At 41.1% G+C, this 17,266-nt stretch overlaps 1 protein-coding gene across 1 annotated transcript in view; it reads left to right on the forward strand.

Annotated features, from left to right (window-relative positions):
• LOC117552194 (Down syndrome cell adhesion molecule-like protein 1 homolog) overlaps positions 1-17,266 on the forward strand; it is a 99,357-nt gene that overhangs the window by 71,531 nt on the left and 10,560 nt on the right. Inside the window, exons 17-25 of the mRNA XM_034225504.1 lie at positions 538-705; positions 986-1,056; positions 1,221-1,461; positions 4,412-4,558; positions 4,645-4,800; positions 12,266-12,405; positions 14,790-14,943; positions 16,523-16,640; positions 16,920-17,083. Of these exons, the coding sequence (XP_034081395.1) occupies positions 538-705; positions 986-1,056; positions 1,221-1,461; positions 4,412-4,558; positions 4,645-4,800; positions 12,266-12,405; positions 14,790-14,943; positions 16,523-16,640; positions 16,920-17,083 (1,359 nt within the window). The remainder of the gene's footprint in view (positions 1-537; positions 706-985; positions 1,057-1,220; positions 1,462-4,411; positions 4,559-4,644; positions 4,801-12,265; positions 12,406-14,789; positions 14,944-16,522; positions 16,641-16,919; positions 17,084-17,266) is intronic.

The raw sequence follows: 17,266 nt of genomic DNA on the forward strand, positions 1-17,266 counted from the left end.
GGATAGAAAATGTAATCTGACAGCGTATGTATGTGCTGAGCTCTTGGTGTTTATTTTTCTTTATTTGAAAGACAACAGAATATATAGAAATTGACTGTTGAACTACATACTATTCTCAAGAGCTGTACTTGAGTCTTAAATAGGACTTAGTGTTCAACATGTCATACTAACATACACTGTACTGCATACAACATTTGCCCCTCTTTTGTAACTGTTTTATTCAACCAGTTGGATAAAACACTGAGGACACAATGCATTGTGAGGCAGTTGAGTTTGTCCAGTATGCTCACGTCTCATACTTGAAATTCTTGCTATTCCAACATATATCTCGACATTTCCTGTGTACACAACGTCCACGTAATAAGCAACTGTAAAAATGAAATGCAACATTTCAGTTCAGACTTTGCACAATGTTAGAATGGGATTTCAATCATAGCCTTAATATTGCATAAGAGTGAGAACAACATATCCCCAAATCTTTTTTGAAGTAGGATTATGATGGCCAACTAAGTAATTTATCATTTAAATTTCCACCAGATACCTGGGAGCTGAAGCATGCAACCCGAAACATCTCCCCCAGCAACAATCAGGCCAACATCGTGGACCTGCACCCCGCCTCTGTCTACAGCATCCGCATGTACTCCTATAACTCGATTGGCAAGAGCGAGGCCAGCAAGGAACTCACCATCAGCACAGAGGAAGCACGTAAGTACAGCACTGCACTAATGTGAGCAAATATTTCCTTTTTGCTTGTTGTATTACCCCTTAGTCATTGCATCTGTGTTGCCCTAACATCTGTCCTTGGACAAATATTTTGTATTGGGTATCTACCTGAATGAAAGAGAGAAAACTGTATGTGAAAAGTGTAGAACAGAATATTTGAGGGGCATGACACTTAAAAGAAACATGAAAGCCACAGATTGTTGGTTTGACCGTAGGACATGCAACCCATATAACCCTCTCTCACAAATCTCTGTCTCTGCAGAGCCTGATGGTCCTCCCATGGAGGTGATCCTGCAGCCAGTGACCTCTCAGAGTATCAGGGTCACATGGAAGGTAAATTATTCAAATTGCCTGCCTTCTGAACAGCTATGTACTTCCTGAAAGATTATGTGTTTGTGTAACATTGAATTATCTGATCGTCTCATATTGTATCTGCTTGCAAAGTAATCTAATGTGTTTTTGATGTCAGTACTGTATATCTGTTTTTCATTCTTCAGGCCCCCAGGAAGGAGCTGCAGAACGGGGTTATCAGGGGTTACCAGATTGGATACAGAGAGAACGGCCCGGGCAGTAACGGCCAGTACAGCATTGTGGAGATGAAGGCCACCGGAGACAGTGAGGTCTACACCCTGGACAACCTGAAGAAGTTTGCTCAGTATGGTGTGGTGGTCCAGGCCTTCAACAGAGCCGGCACAGGACCCTCCAGCTCAGAGATCAATGCCACAACACTGGAAGATGGTGAGGATCGCAGTAAACACCACACACATATTTATATATATCTCAGCATGGGGACTTATGGGGAAAGGGATGTATTTTATCTTGTCTGTTTTAAGAGCGGAAATGTGAACTGGTCACCAGCAGCAATAAAGGACACAAGTTAAACTGCATGGTGTATTCAAAACAGTGGCAGAGTAAACTGTCAGGCCTATGAAATATCCCCCACTGTCTGCTCTGGCTTTGATTCACTGTTACTGCAGTTTGTCTGCTGCCATTGTTCTCTTAGCTGTCTCACTGTCTGATCTATGTCAAATCATGCCATGCTTTGTATCCTAAAATTACTACATTCTCTCTCTTCTCTCAACAAGAATAAATGTTGGCTGCTGGCATCCAATGCTTTTTACAAATACCAAGGACACACATAGTCTCATAGACACAGTACCCATTCAGAAGCACCACAAAGAGCATTGAGTGATCCCTGTACAGTGAGACATGCAGAGATACTGCTATGCAGCCTGATGGGCCAAATGTTGAGCGAATGGATAGATGAATGAGCAAATGATTGAATGAACTACAAAAGCATTTCCCAGTATTCATATTATGAAATATATAGGTTATTATTATATCTGCAATACACACCTCTATTCAGCTCCAAACCAAACACTTTTTAATTTGAGATTATCTACAACCAAATTGAATAGAGATCTGCAAAAACATTTTTTAAATGTATTTTTTCCTAAAACATAAAGAAATAGGGCAAAGATTATCCACCACTATCTGCGTGTTCGTATTGAACAGAGTCACTATTTAGATTCGTTTTTTTTCATTATTAGAAATCACTTTTTAGTAGGAGTATGGACTTCATTCATGTTGGGGATTAGACCTCCAAAGGCATTCTTGTAAACTAATAATACATTTGACCTTTTGACCTTTGGCCAGGAAGGAGCCAAATAAATCCAAAAAGAAGCTGCCATATTCTAACAACACACCCATAAAGGCATCTTTACAAGGACAAATATCATCATATCTTATAAGAACACTTGGTATTGTTCTTGAAATATATTGTTCTTCTTGTGCTCATTTTTTTCAGCGTTAAGCTGCAATCAATTCAATTAATCTGTACACTTGAAATTTCTTTCACTACAGTACATGCCGCCTCTCTCAATCATACATGTACCTCATCCACATTTGTTTTTTCTCCCCATACAAACATACAAATACGTCACATACATACTTGTCCCGAACATTTGGCGGAGCCCCATTGGTCCAGAGCCGGATGAGCCCTCCAGTTCTTCCCTATGGCTGTCACCGTGGCGACAGTGATATTGATGGCCATTATGATAATAGTGATAACAACAAGCATACTAAAAATAATTATAATTAGCTTGTCTCTCTGTCTGTCTGTCTCTCTCTCTCGTTCCCTCCGCTGCTTCCTGCTGTAATTATCCACAGCTGAGCACATTGTCTCTCTGCTCCTTCTTTTCATCTTTTTCTGCCCTTCCCTTGCCCCCCTTGCTTTTAACTCCCTTCCTCCCTTCTTCCTCCGCCCCTCACCCCCTTCTCCTCCTCCACCCTTGTCGCCCAGTCCAAAACTGCCTTTCATTGTGTCCTCGTATTCCTCTTCTTTTTTTTCTCCTTCCATTTATGTTGTATTTATGCAAGGTTATTCAATACATCAACAGTCTTACTGATTTGTTGTAGTGTTTACCCATCATGCATCTGCCTTCCATCTTTTTAACCCCAAACCTAATGCTTACAATTTGGAAAACCAGCTCACCTTTTCATTCATATCCTCAGTCTTATATCTCTTGTTAAGGTAGGACAACATATTTAGTTTCTTTCTAATTATTTAGCTTAAAGATTTATTTGTGCCAAACCCTGTTTTTCAGAATTATAATCCCCCTTCCCTCTCTTCCTCCGTCCTCCCCCCCACCTCCTCTCTCCACCTCTTCACCAGCTGCAGAGAAATTCCCTGGTGGACTTGGCCAAATCTCTCTCTTTCATTGCTCTCTGTCTTTCACTCGCCTCTCTTCCTCTCTTCCGGCCCCCCCTTCTATCACAAGTTGACTTCTGTTCATCTTCAACAGTGTGCGTTATTCAAAGCCTGAAAGACTAATGGTCAGCGGCAGCCAATAGAAGAGACACCTGGGCTTGTGGGGACAGAAGGAGGCTTGTACAGAGAAAGAGAGATGGTGGTTGTAGAGATGGTCCTTTACATCAGGCTGGACGCATGTCATTAGCTTTTTATCGATCGCTAGCCTGTTTGCTCACTTCAGTTTTGATATGGAAATGTAGGGGTTTCAGAGAGGAGGTATTTATTTATTAAGTTGCCAATGTCATATAATTTTGAGGCGAAAATGGCAGCCTCTGACCCCTATGACCATGTGATGGACCAGTCATTACAAACTCAGTTTTTTCAAACCTATTTAGTTTTAAAATATCTAAAAATATTCATTAATCTCAAATATATCTGGCAACATTTGGAGGAAATGTGTATCAAATGACGCAAAATCAATTAAATTGATAATTTCAAACCTGAATCCTACCTAAAAGGGAAATTAAGTTAAGTCTCTAAAGATACCAAATATTTTCACAGAGAAATGTGTAAAAGTTATGCACACAGCAATCTAGACTATTGGGTTTTTCAATTATTCACTCTGTATAAACATCATACAGCTTTAATGAAGAGCTAGTATAAGCTGGTGCAAGACATATGAACGGGATATTGTGACAATGTGGAATAAGATCATCCAGTTTAAGCTATGTAAAGGGTTAAATAAAACTAAATTCTATGGGATTCAATCATTTAGTTATTTTCTCAATTGTATCTGTGGCTTAGCTCAGTCAGCAAATGTTTTACTTCCTCTACGAATGGACTATTCTTTTTTACGTGATATACATAATGTTAAATAACTGAATATATGTTGTTTTGATCTTAACATTTCTCTTCTCTCTTCTTCTTTGTCTTCAGTTCCCAGCCAGCCTCCTCAGAATGTGCGAGCGATTTCTGTAACATCGGATGAGGCAGTGATCACATGGGCCGAGCCTCCCAGGATGACGCTACATGGCGTGTTAAAGGGATACCGCGTCATCTTCTGGGCTGTGTTTCCGGACGGAGGTGTGTTCAGTGTGTCTGGCTTCTTCCTTTATACCTCAAAACTGCTCAGCCGTTTGTCTGAACATCTCTGTCTTTTTGTTTATCAGAATGGGGTGAAATGCAAAACATCACAACCATCAAGGAGCAGGTGGAGCTCAAAGGCCTGGAGAAGTTCACCAACTACAGCATCCAGGTCCTGGCCTACACCCAGGCTGGAGATGGGGTCCGTAGCAACGTCCTGTACATCCAAACCCGTGAAGACTGTGAGTCCACATTTTAGTAGATCTTTCCACATCTATAATGAATTTACCTTTATGTCTATTACTTTCACCACATCTTTGGGACAGGTCTAAAGGTTGTTGTGCTTTGTTTAGGCTGCAAGGTGGGAGGCCGAGAGCCTGGGGGGTGCAGGGCGTGTTTGTTAGACTGAGGTTGCTGATTAAAACCCTCTTTGTGCTCTGATGTGCCATTACCAGTGCTAATGAGAATTAAGAAGCCTAAAAGTGTGAGTGTGTGTGGTTACAGAGCCTAAGGGTGCATGTGAATATGAATATGGAGAAGTGTTGGGGGGTGTCAAGTGCTTTTGCATGTGTACAGTGTCTTAGAGTTGGCGTGTGTGTATGTGTACATGTGTGTGTGTACAAACGCTACTGTTTGTGTGCAAGTCTCGCTCAGCACCAAGCACAAGGAGGGGGATTAATTCTTTGTGGCTTAGAGAGAATTAATTTTGTGCTTACACTGGCGGGCTGTGGATTACATCCGTATCCGCCTCTCCTCTCCTTCCCTGGGGCCAGGCGGAGGAGGAGGCAGGCGTCTGGAGATGGAGAAAATTAGAGGGTAAAGGGGGCGCAAGAGAGAGGAAGGGGAGATTCTAAGAAGTGTCATTTCAGAAAATACCTTTCTTCTTTCTTCCTCACTATATCTCCATTTTATGAGCTGGCCCCGCTGCAATAGCTCTTCAAATACGTGTGTTAGTCTTTGAGTGTGTGAGTGTGCGCAAGCTGAGTGTCTCCTTTGCCCTGATGCGGGTTGACACTGTGTCTGGGGGCAACCTTTTCACATACGTTTAGCGCTCTCTGTCTCTCTCCGCCTCCCCCCCTTCCCTTTGCCCCTCAGTTGTGTCTGCAGCATATGGAAAAGTGTTTGCAGTGGGATTCTGCAAACAGACAATTCTCAGCTGTCTTCTTCTGTTCTGCCTCTAACTCACGAAGACAGTAGGCAGTAAGCATAGTAGCAGGGAAGAGACTGAGATCCATTATTGTTATCTTTCTTTTCTCCTTTTAAGGGGCCGCCACACCCTGGCGGCCAAAGCATCATGTTCTTTTGAATATGTGGATATGTGTTAATTGTGGAATTAATGTATGTTTATTTAAATTACTCAACTAGCAAATGACATTTTCAGCAATTATAAAAAAAAACGTTTAATGATGACCAGCATCAAGGTGTGCATCATTAGAAATCTACTATTATAAGTATTATAAGCTCTTGTTTGAGTTATTTTGAAACTGTCACAAACATTACATGTTTAACTCTTCCTAAATCTTAAAGTACTGGTCATCTTAAACCGGAAAAGAAAAAATACTTTAAAATGATCTATGAATTGCTAATTAATTGAGGAATTACATACAAAGAAATGTTCATATGGCAAACAAAATGCATGAAATAAGTAGTGTTCCCTTCCAGTAATCTGTACCACTTTACAATAAGACTACCCTTATAAAGGATGCATAAAGGGTTTATAATTAGGCTATTAATTAGGTTGTAAACACTTTATTAATCATTAAGAACCATTTATAAACCAGTTCTAACATAGTTTTCATATCAACACATCAGGCTCACTATTTGGCAAGATGACTAAGCCTTATATTGGCACTAGCTTACTTCGTCTTCTTCATCAACCAGCATCCTTGGTATCTGTTGTTCACTGAGTTGATTCTCCCCCCATCCATCTTGATGTTTCTTGGCATCTCTTTATGACAATTTATTTATGAGTTACTAACATTTATAACTGCCAAAAGGGAGCCTTGTAAAGTGTAAAACACATTCCCATTTTTTATTAGTTACTACCATTTCGAATTGGTAAAAGGGAGCCTTATTTATTAATGAGTTACTACCATTTATAATTTTTTGAAGTTATATTAAGCCTTAAAGTTATGCATACATTAGGGCGTGGTCACATTGAGTGACAGGTCTGTCCAGTGACTGCTGTTGTTAGCTTTCTGTCTCTCTGCTAGCAGCTCTGTGATGCTACAGGGACTCGGGCCTCATGGATGTATAATAAGAACTGGATACAGCGTGGGAGGCAGGGCCTCGTTCATTCCTATGAGAGTTGCTCATTGGCGCATGAAGAAAAAATGGCCCAACTTTTGAGAAAGTGAAACGCCACGAAAGTCATCATATAATCCGTTCTTATTGTGCATTATGGGTAAAGGTAAAACTGAACACGTAGTACTGAACACGTCACATGAACGTGCCAGGCGGCGCGGTCCCCTGGGTTAGATGCACGTTCATAATGCAGAGGAAAATAACTCTCAGAATAACGTTATTAGCACATTTTACAACTTGAGGACCAAATGTTTTTAATAAGGGCTATACAAACATTCATACTGGGTAGTTTATTTAGTTTAAAAAAAATTATCCAACGATTTACAGACGTCGCCGAAGGACTGTTCCAATCTCCAGCATACTTGGAATTCCATCGAGGCCGCGTCCTTGGTTTGGGGGAAATTTCGAGGCTGCACATGGGTAGACTTCGCGTCCTTAAAATCCCCACAATGCTTTGCGCACGGACCAATTTCAAAAATCCTTTCGGAGAATGGCTGAACCGATGCAGCACACATTTAAATGTAAGTATGTAGTGGCGTAGAACATGTCAAACTCCCGTTACATTCCTCCGAGAACCAGGCTGGGGGGGTCAAAAGGGCTTGACCAAGGCCGACCCAAAGTGCACGGTGGGCGGACTCATCACCTCCGTGATGAGTCTCCATTGTGATTTGAAAACTTCCATCAGACGAGTCCTTTGGTGGGCGGGAAAAAAAAACGTGTTCGTCAGAATCGTCACTTCCTGTACTGACAGTGGAGGTGTCCTGAGAGTGGAGGTGTCAGTGGCTGCTTCTCAGGTCGACTATTTTCATTTCCTCGCTCCTCGGTCCTCGGTCTCACCGGAAGTTGATTTGCCTGCGCCATCTTGAGTACCGTCCCATGGCTCTTATTTCTGCCGGAGGACCGAGGATCGAGGAGCGAGGAGCGATCATGGAGGAGCGATAACCGAGGAACCACCAGACCATCCTCCGATGAAATCCTCAGATACTCACCCCGCCCCCCTTACTGTGTATCGCTCACTGATTGGACGAGGCAGTGCATGCACTGATCTTGATGCTTCTTGACATGAGAGCAGAGTGAAGAAAATACATGAACCTCACGGGAGTCACTCCTCAGTTTATACCGTGTTTTGTTTCAATTCATGTTTCATTTAGTTACAAATATGTGATATATCTGAACAACAAAGTGGTCAAAAATCATTTAATTCATTTTTTGGAAAAATGTTCATGATCGCTTTTTTCGTTTTACATTTTCATTTATTGTCATTTCCATTCAGTCAGTCATTAAGTGCTATTGAAATGTTAATTTACTACATATCCACACAAAGAAAGAAAGTGTGCAATCCAATGAATGTTAATCTAACTGGGTTTTGATAGATAACATATCTCTTTTTCTTCTCTCAATTATTTTATTTCTATTGTGCACTCTAATCAATATTAATCAAACTATTGTTCGTTTATAAATTTTAAGAATGGCGTTTATCTTTTTTGAGAATTAGTTCTTATTTTATTTTATTTATTGGGGTCTACAACAGATGATACAAATGTTTGTGTCAGTAAATGTGTACTAACAGAGGCGGGGGTGTTTGTGGAAATAACGTGGACAGAGCTGCTGTCAGACGATCAGCTGTGCAGCGTCATCACAAACGGACGTCGCTTCACGTGACGCTCCGGAGGAAAGGACGTCCCATTGCTCTTAAAACTCATTTCCCTGCTTCTCGTGGTTTCCTTGCGTCCCTCCATGCTTCCCTGGTGGGAGGGACTAAACGCAGGGAAACGACGCAAGTGAGGGAAGCAAGGATTTAATTTAATCGACCTGAGAAGCAGCCAGGGTCACTACCCGATCTGTAGCTCTGCCCGATCTGCTGTGCGCATGTGCGAGATGGTCCGCCATATTGGACAACGCCGGACGGCAACCCAAGTAGGACAAAATTGACATCTAGACCGTCTGAACCATTCGCAAGTTTTTACATGTGACAAACGGTGATTTGCATTGCATCTGACAGAATGAAGACTTTTGCATCTGACAGAATGAAGACTTTTGTGTTTTATTACAGAATGAAGACTTTTGCATCTGACAGAATGAAGACTTTTGTGTTTTATTATTTGGGGTTAAGACAGAGCCTATCATACTGAATACATATTAGAGCAAATCTCTGTTATCAGTCCTTTTCTTCAGACTATTATTGCTAAATTTGAAAGAGTCCTTACCAGCTTTGGAATTGTGTGTATATATATATATATATACACAATTCCATATATATATATATATATATATATATATATATAGCACCTTCTGCCATATCGTCACCCTTTGCAGTGATTGACTTGAACACTGGGAATGTTTTTATGAACTTCAGACATTTTCATATACAAATGTGATCATACACCAACACACATTTTAGAGATATACATTTTTCACACACAACCATTTACTAAATTAAACCATATCCCATCATAATACGAGCAAATAAGAAGGCACAGCAATAAATATATTGTGTGTGTGTGTGGGTGGGGGGGGGGGGGGGGGGGGGGGGGGGTTGTTAAGATCCAGGTCCAATGGGGGGAGAGGTGGGAGAGTTCAGCATCCTACAGGAAATGTCATTTGCATGTAATATTATTTATTCATATGGAATTATATAACTGGAGTTTGTTATCCTTTAATTTTGCTTGATTAATTAAAAAAACACAAACATAAAAAAGGGGTCATTCAGGAATACAATTATTATATTATAAATAATAATAAAATAATAAATTATATTATAATATTGAATTAAATATTTTTTTGTATAGTATTATTTCATTTAGAAAGGCAATACAAATACAATAGAATAAAAATACAATACAAAACGTGGGACAGAGCTAAGTAACTGATCAGTTAGTCACAACACAAAATAACAGGAGAATGAGAATGAATTACCTTTTACTATAAAGTTCGATGACGCACGGCGCATTTGATCTCGCTCATTTTTAGAGAGGTCTGTGTGAAATTCACCTTCAGACATGTATTCTCTCAAATTGTTGTAAAACACTAAAGTCTTCATTCTGTCAGATGCAATGCAAATCACCGTTTGTCACATGTAAAAACTCTGCAAATCACCGTTTGTCACATGTAAAAACTCGCGAATGCGCAATGCATATTTTGTCACATGTAAAAACTTGCGAATGGTTCAGACGGTCTAGATGTCAATGTTGTCCTACTTGGGTTGCCGTCCGGCGTTGTCCAATATGGCGGACCATCTCGCACATGCGCACAGCAGATCGGGCAGAGCTGCAGATCGGGTAGTGACACTGACATCAGTACCAGATATGTTCGGGCTACCAGATATGTTCGGGTGTATTTCCGTCGCATCCGTCATATCCGTCATATACTCACCTCCCTCTGCTCCCAGCGCTCTGCTGCCACACACCGGCCGTCTGCGGAACTGCAGCCAGAGGAACTCGGGACAGCCTGTTATGTGTGGGGTGCTATGGTGGGGTCCCATGTACTTGTGCACATAAATAATGTTTCTAATTATTTACAATTAAAAAAATATATATATATATTCTGCGTTACTTTAGCCAACACTTTTATAAGGCCACTATTAGAGAGAGAGAGAGAGAGAATATATATATATATATTCTCTCTCTCTCTCTCTCTCTCTCTCTCTCTCTCTCTCTCTCTCTCTCTCTCTCTCTCTCTCTCTCTCTCTCTCTCTCTCTCTCTAATAGTGGCCTTATAAAAGTGTTGGCTAAAGTAACGCAGAATATATATATTTTTTTTTTTTAATTGTAAATAATTAGAAACATTATTTATGTGCACAAGTACATGGGACCCCACCATAGCACCCCATATATATATATATAGGTCGACCGTCAAAGGACATGTCCGTAGACTGAGAGGAAACCGTACAGAGAGTTTGTTGGAGGAACACCTCAAGGTTCTTGAATGGTCATCTTGGCTTGGCTCTGCTCACCCTGATGGACTGCTTGGACGCTTGTTCAAGGATATACACAAAGCCTTTCCAGTCTGAATATCACCTTATAAGACTTTCATTTATGTCTGAGAAAAGCTTTTATGTTTAAATATGTATATCAGTCATACTAAATAGTCATTATTTTGAGTCCTGATTTTCTTCATGTGTGAATAAAATGTTTGGCTTGGTTCTGTTGCATCTTACTTTGCATTTCATGTGAAAAATGTGTATTAGGTAAGCGTGAATGTTATAACTCATACATAAATGGACATGTGTATTAAACTTAAAAACAACGCACCCTTTCAGCAGTTATAAATGTTAGTGACTCATCAATAAATGGTGATGTGTTTCACACTTTACAATAAGGCTCCCTTTTACCGATTATAAATAGTAGTAACACATTCATAAATGGTGTTTGTTTCACACTTTACAATAAGGCTGCATTTTAACAATTATAAATGTTAGTAACTCATTAATAAATGGGAATGTGTGTTACACTATACAATAAGGCTCCCTTTTGGCAGTTATAAATGTTAGTAAGTAACTCATTAATAAATGGTCATAAGAGATGCCAAGAAACATTAAGATGGATGGGGGGAGAATCAACTCAGTGAGCAACAGATACCAAGGATGCTGGTTGATGAAGAAGACGAAGTAAACTAGGTAGCCAATATAAGGCTTAGTCATCTTGCCAAATAGTGAGCCTGTGTTGATGTATGCAAACTATGTTAGAACTGGTTTATAAATGGTTCTTAATGATTAATAAAGTGTTTACAACCTAATTATAAACCCTTTATGAATCCTTTATAAGGGTAGTCTTATTGTAAAGTGCTACCCAGTAATCAATCTGCCAATCATCGTGTCAATTAATTGTTTGGTCGATAAAATGTCAGAAAATTGTGGAAAATGCCCTTTCCCAAGCCACAGACTGACCTTTTCAAATACTTGTTTAGTCAAAACAGCAATCAGGATAGTCCGTTTACTGTCAAAGAAATTGAATTAAAATTACATTTGAGATTGAAGAAAAGATAAAGATTAATTTGCTGTTGATCAACTCATAATTACGGCCCTTAACTGCACGCACAACGAATGTTGCTCAAATGTGAGGTTCAAAATGTGTCTTATGGCAGCCATCAAAGTACAGTAGAAAAAGTGTTCTGTATAAAGCTTACTGCAATATCTCAAATATTGTACGTTTAAGTATGGAGTACTAACCACCTTCATGTGTCTAGTGGGTTCATGTGAATGTTTTTTGGCGCTTGTGATTTAATTTAATTTTAACAGGCAGCAACTACAATAGGGAACATCTGCCCACAAATCCCTATGCTGTGTAGTGTACACCTTTTAAGGATCTATTTATTCTGTTAACCTACAGGCTAGGAATGAATACTGGTTCACATTTTTAATGGTTTGCCCCACCTTTTCTCTCTTTGCTCTTCTTCATGATTCAGACCCCGGACCCCCGGCTGGCATCAAAACTGTGCCCTCTTCCTCCAGCAGTGTCGTGGTGTCCTGGTTACCCCCTCACAAGCCAAATGGAATCATCCGCAAGTACACCATCTACTGCTCCAGCCCCGGGTCCGGCCAACCGGTGAGTTACAAGAGGGGTGCAGAGAGTTTTAGGATTAGAAAGAAAAAAGAGGGAGAGGGTCATCCAAACATAGCTGGTAATGCTGGTGTGTGTGTGTCTCTGTGTGTGTGTGGTCTAGTGCTGCAGTCTCAGCTAGATGTGTGTGTGTGTGTGTGTGTGTGTGTGGTGTGTGTGTGTGTGTGTGTGTGTGTGTGTGTGTGGTGTGTGTGTGTGTGTGTGTGTGTGTGTGTGTGTGTGTGTGTGTGTGAAATGAGCTCTCCTCATACCGCAGTGTGTGTGCGTGCAAGCTCACCATCCAGCCTCATTTGCATATCTGCGTCTCATCACGTTGCCAGGACAACCTCATCTGTTCATCAATGAGGGCAGAAAAACAAGCCGACAGCAAATACACACTCTCAATTACGCACACACACTCATAAATGTATCACACCATGCGTATAGAGTTCCATATCCATCTATGCAACTCATGTTTTTATGACAGTGTGAATTCAAAAGCAAGAAATATATCCTGGTTGCATACTTGCACACATGTCACACACACACACTCACACACACACACACACACACACACACACACACACACACTCTATCTATATATCTATCTATCTATCTATCTATCTATCCCTCCCTCCCTCTCTTTTTCTCTCTCTCTCTGAAGCCCCCATGCAGAGTTCGGGATGATTACTATGTAAATGAGTGCGACTGGAGAGAAGGAAGGAGGGATGGGGGGGTCAGACACACCGCACGGGGAGTACTTTTGTTCCTCTTTTCATTATCTCGCTCTATCGTTCCCCGGATCACCGCTATCTCCACGCCGGAGGAATATTTTAATATCCGTTACAGCAACACACTCTGTCACTCCTCCCTCCCTTTCTCACAACACACCCCACCCACCCATCCATCCATCCATCCCTCTGCCCATACCACTGCCTGCAGTAGAAACTATAGAGGCACATGTACAGAGAGAAACAAGGAGAAAAAGAAGACATAGATATACGCAGAGAAGATGTAAAACAGAGGGGGGTTCTCGTGGATAGATGGAAGGAAATGCACAGAGTGGGCCCCCCAGATGACAGGCAAATGTGGAGAGGGGCAGGGAAATGAAGAGAGGGATGAAGAGTGATGGCAGTAGGCGAAGGGAAGGATGGCGCAGTGGGGTGAAGGATAGGCAGAGAGGAAAATACAGAAAGGATGGAGACAAGAGGAATGGATGATGAACAGGGAACACAGGGAAGTAATAAAAAGCCCAGTGGATTCTTCCATGACGGCCTGCTCATAAATGTGAAAAACAACATGAATACTGGAATCTATTTGCCCAGAATAAACCGTTCTGCAGACAACAACCCAGCAGGCCAGGACGCAGCTCAGCAACACTGCAGTGTCTTCACTGCTTTTACAGGCCGTTTTCAAAACATTAGACAGTCGTAATGCAGTCTTAATTTCACCTGTGCAGTTGGATTGTCAGTCAGAAACGTAGGTCACTGTAGGTGCCCCTGTGTGTGTGTTTGTTAAATGTGTATTTGTGTGTGTGCTGAAGGGAAAGTGATGTGTATATGTCTAGACAGCAAACACATGGCTGGGTTAAACACTCTGCAATTACACATCCACCTCGAGGTCATGTATGCCACTGTATGTGTGTGTCAGTATATTTGTTTGTGTGCTTGCTTGTGTGTCCATTTCACCTCTTATTTCCTTTCCTTCCTTCCTGGTCCTTTCCACTAATTTCCCTTCCTTTTCTTTCCTTTCCATTTTGTTCCTCTCCTTTCTGTCATTACTGATGCCTGCAGTAGATAGGCCTCATTAGCGTATGACTGTTCGTGATATCTCTGACTGGCTCATTTGTCTGTCCCCCATTGTCTTCCTCTGTTCTCATATCTCTGTTTGCCCTCCCCAAGGAGAACAGAGGAGGAGAGGCGGTGGGCTTCACTCGCCCCAATCCAACCATCTTGCCTCTCTCCCATCCAGCCTCCTATCCTACCTCCAGCGCCATCCTTTCCCACAGTTGTTGTTTTTTATTATAATATAACATTCCTGGGACCCTTTGTATGTTCATCCCCATCCTCCTCTCTTTTCCTGTAGTATCGAGGAGAGGAGAGCATATAGGGCTTAGGTCACATTAAAACGATGTTCACTCAGTCCGTCACATAAAGACTGCCTTTCCAGTAAAGTGACAATATGATCTTGTCTTTGGCATCCCCCAGATTCTACTTCATGCTCTCTAGCACATATGATATGATGCAGATTGTTTTGTCATAAAATCTTTTTAATGGAGAACTTATTATTAAAATTAAGATATTTGGAGGGCGCTCATCTCTGTATAAAACACGTTGCTCCTGTAGTTCCTTCAAGATACAATTTTTTCTTTCCCGTATTGCTTCATTCAGCTGCCCAGTGAGTATGAAGCGAATCCAGAGCTGCTGTTCTACCGGATCACACACCTCAACCACCGACAGCAGTACCTGATCTGGGCGGCGGCCGTCACCACCGCAGGTCGAGGGAACTTCAGCGAAAAGGTCACTGTGGAGCCGGCGTCCAAAGGTGAGTTCCTGGAAATGAAAGGCAGAAACGAGAGACAAACATCCGAGTGCTTGGAAGCAATTGTTGCTACCTAGGTTACATTTAATCATTCTTTCAACAAGGGGGGTTCACAAATGAATCCCAATAAAGTATGGGGGTACCTCCAGCATAACAACATCATCTTTGACCAAATTGTCACAGGTAAGATTGCATTGTTGGCAATGTACGGAGCAGTTTTGACAATGAGGAGGAATGTGTGGGGAAATAAAGACGATATAACTTAAAACAGTGTAATACTCTTCTGATATACTCTATTTAAATGTATATATAAACACTCCTTCACACTGAAGATGTGTCATTAAAATACAGTTGAAACTTGGTTATTTAATGTATCAGAAAACATTCACTTTACAACCACACGTTGTCAGATTTATCCAGGACAGCTGAAAGGCTTTTTAACCTACAAATCACCATATCAGTGGTGGTTGGGTGGATGACATAACAGACAATGCCAAGAACTACAAATATATATTTTTTAAAGGATATTTTACTCATGACTCGTATAAAAAGTCTCCCTCTTATTCTGTCTCTTGCTATTACTATATAACTGCATATTTTCAACCTCCCCTCCTGTTTATGTGTTTTTGAGCCTCTGCTATTGATTTCAGAGTTCAGAGGGCACCAGATAAACTGTCCTGAATCAGGGAAATAATAAGAGGGAGAGCAAAAGGGAGGACAGCAAGTGGAGGAAAAGAAGAGGAGAGAATATGACATGACGGGAGGAGAGCTAACTAATACACAAGACGATAGAGAGGCAGGGTGTTTAAGAAAATGAAGAGGGCAGTTAAATCAATAGGCTTTGGATTAAAGGAAAGAGGGAGTAAGAATGAATAGAGTGCACTTCCCACCATGTTATCCTTTCCTGTATCTATTCGGTCCTTTGACTGCTGGATGCAAAGGTTTGCGAGTGTGCGCTCGTACGGGTGGGTGCGTCAGCTGATTGGCAGCTGTAAAAGGCAGTGTCCTCCAGGCTTGCCCACTCAATACTTCATTCAACCTTAACATAAGTGCACTAGAGCACTTGCATTAAGACGCCAAGCTTGAGAAAGAAAGAGAGACAGAGAGAGCGGGTGGGTGGAGTGATAGAGAATAAGAGGGTTATGTGCCTGAATGGATGGATATTTTTTTTAATATCCTCTCTGCTCATTCTTCGTCCTGTCTTGTATTTTTATTCATATGCTTTTCTGAGCTGGACAATGTCACATTAAACATAGATTTATTTCCCCCCTGAGTGTGAATCACGGTAAATACATTGCACACTCTCTACTGGTAAATCATGTTTATTGAAAGAATCCCAAATGGAAAACAAATCAATTGCATTTCAACCATCACATTTCTCTATTGATTCGACACATACTGAAACCTAAAGCATTTGTTTATGGGGTTTGAAAATTGTTTATCTGACAAGGCCAAGATTAACCGATTGGTACATATTAATTAGAACAGAAAACAACTGTTCTTGTGTAATTGTTAATACCAATAGCTCTAACAGTCTCCATACACTTTAATTCTTTACATTCCTCTCTTCATTTTTCACCAGCCCCGGCTAAGATCCTTTCATTTGGGGGCACAGTGACGACCCCCTGGATGAAGGAGGTGCGACTGCCCTGTAGCTCAGTAGGAGAACCTACACCTACCATCAAATGGACCAAAGACAGGTGAGAAACCTTCCCAGAATTATTGTGTAAATCTGAGTTTATGGTGTTAGTGTGATACCTGTTAAAAGTGAACAAGTATTGAAGTATCTCAGTTGATTTAGGGAAAAGTCAGTTACTGTTTGCAGTTGTTTATATATAGCGATGGAATTATGTCACAAGTTAGTACAACTATCTTGTTGACCCCATGCTTTTGGATTGTTTTGCATCCTATGTTAATCAAGACTAAATAACAAGGTAAATAGCATGTTAACCTATTAAAATGATTCCTTTCTCTGTTAGTGAGGACACAGCCATCCCAGTGTCTCTAGATGGACAGCGGCTCATCCTGACCAATGGGACGCTGGTGCTGCGTGCGGTCAAAGCTGAGGATTCTGGGTACTACACCTGCACGGCCACCAACACGCTGGGCTTCGACACTATCATTGTCAACCTTGTGGTACAAGGTAGGATAATTGACAATAATGGCAATAACCTTCAGGCCTTTCATTCAAGCCGCCCAATTATTGTTGCATCTCACTTAAAATACTTGCTGAAAATGAGAAATAGTGACATGTTTTTAACCCCGTTAAAAATAATTTCCCACATATTTTATTACACATGATATTGAGCTGTTAACTCTTTGCGTC

The sequence above is a fragment of the Gymnodraco acuticeps genome, unplaced genomic scaffold (genome assembly GCF_902827175.1).
Source record: "Gymnodraco acuticeps unplaced genomic scaffold, fGymAcu1.1, whole genome shotgun sequence".
Taxonomy (NCBI): Eukaryota; Metazoa; Chordata; class Actinopteri; order Perciformes; family Bathydraconidae; genus Gymnodraco; species Gymnodraco acuticeps.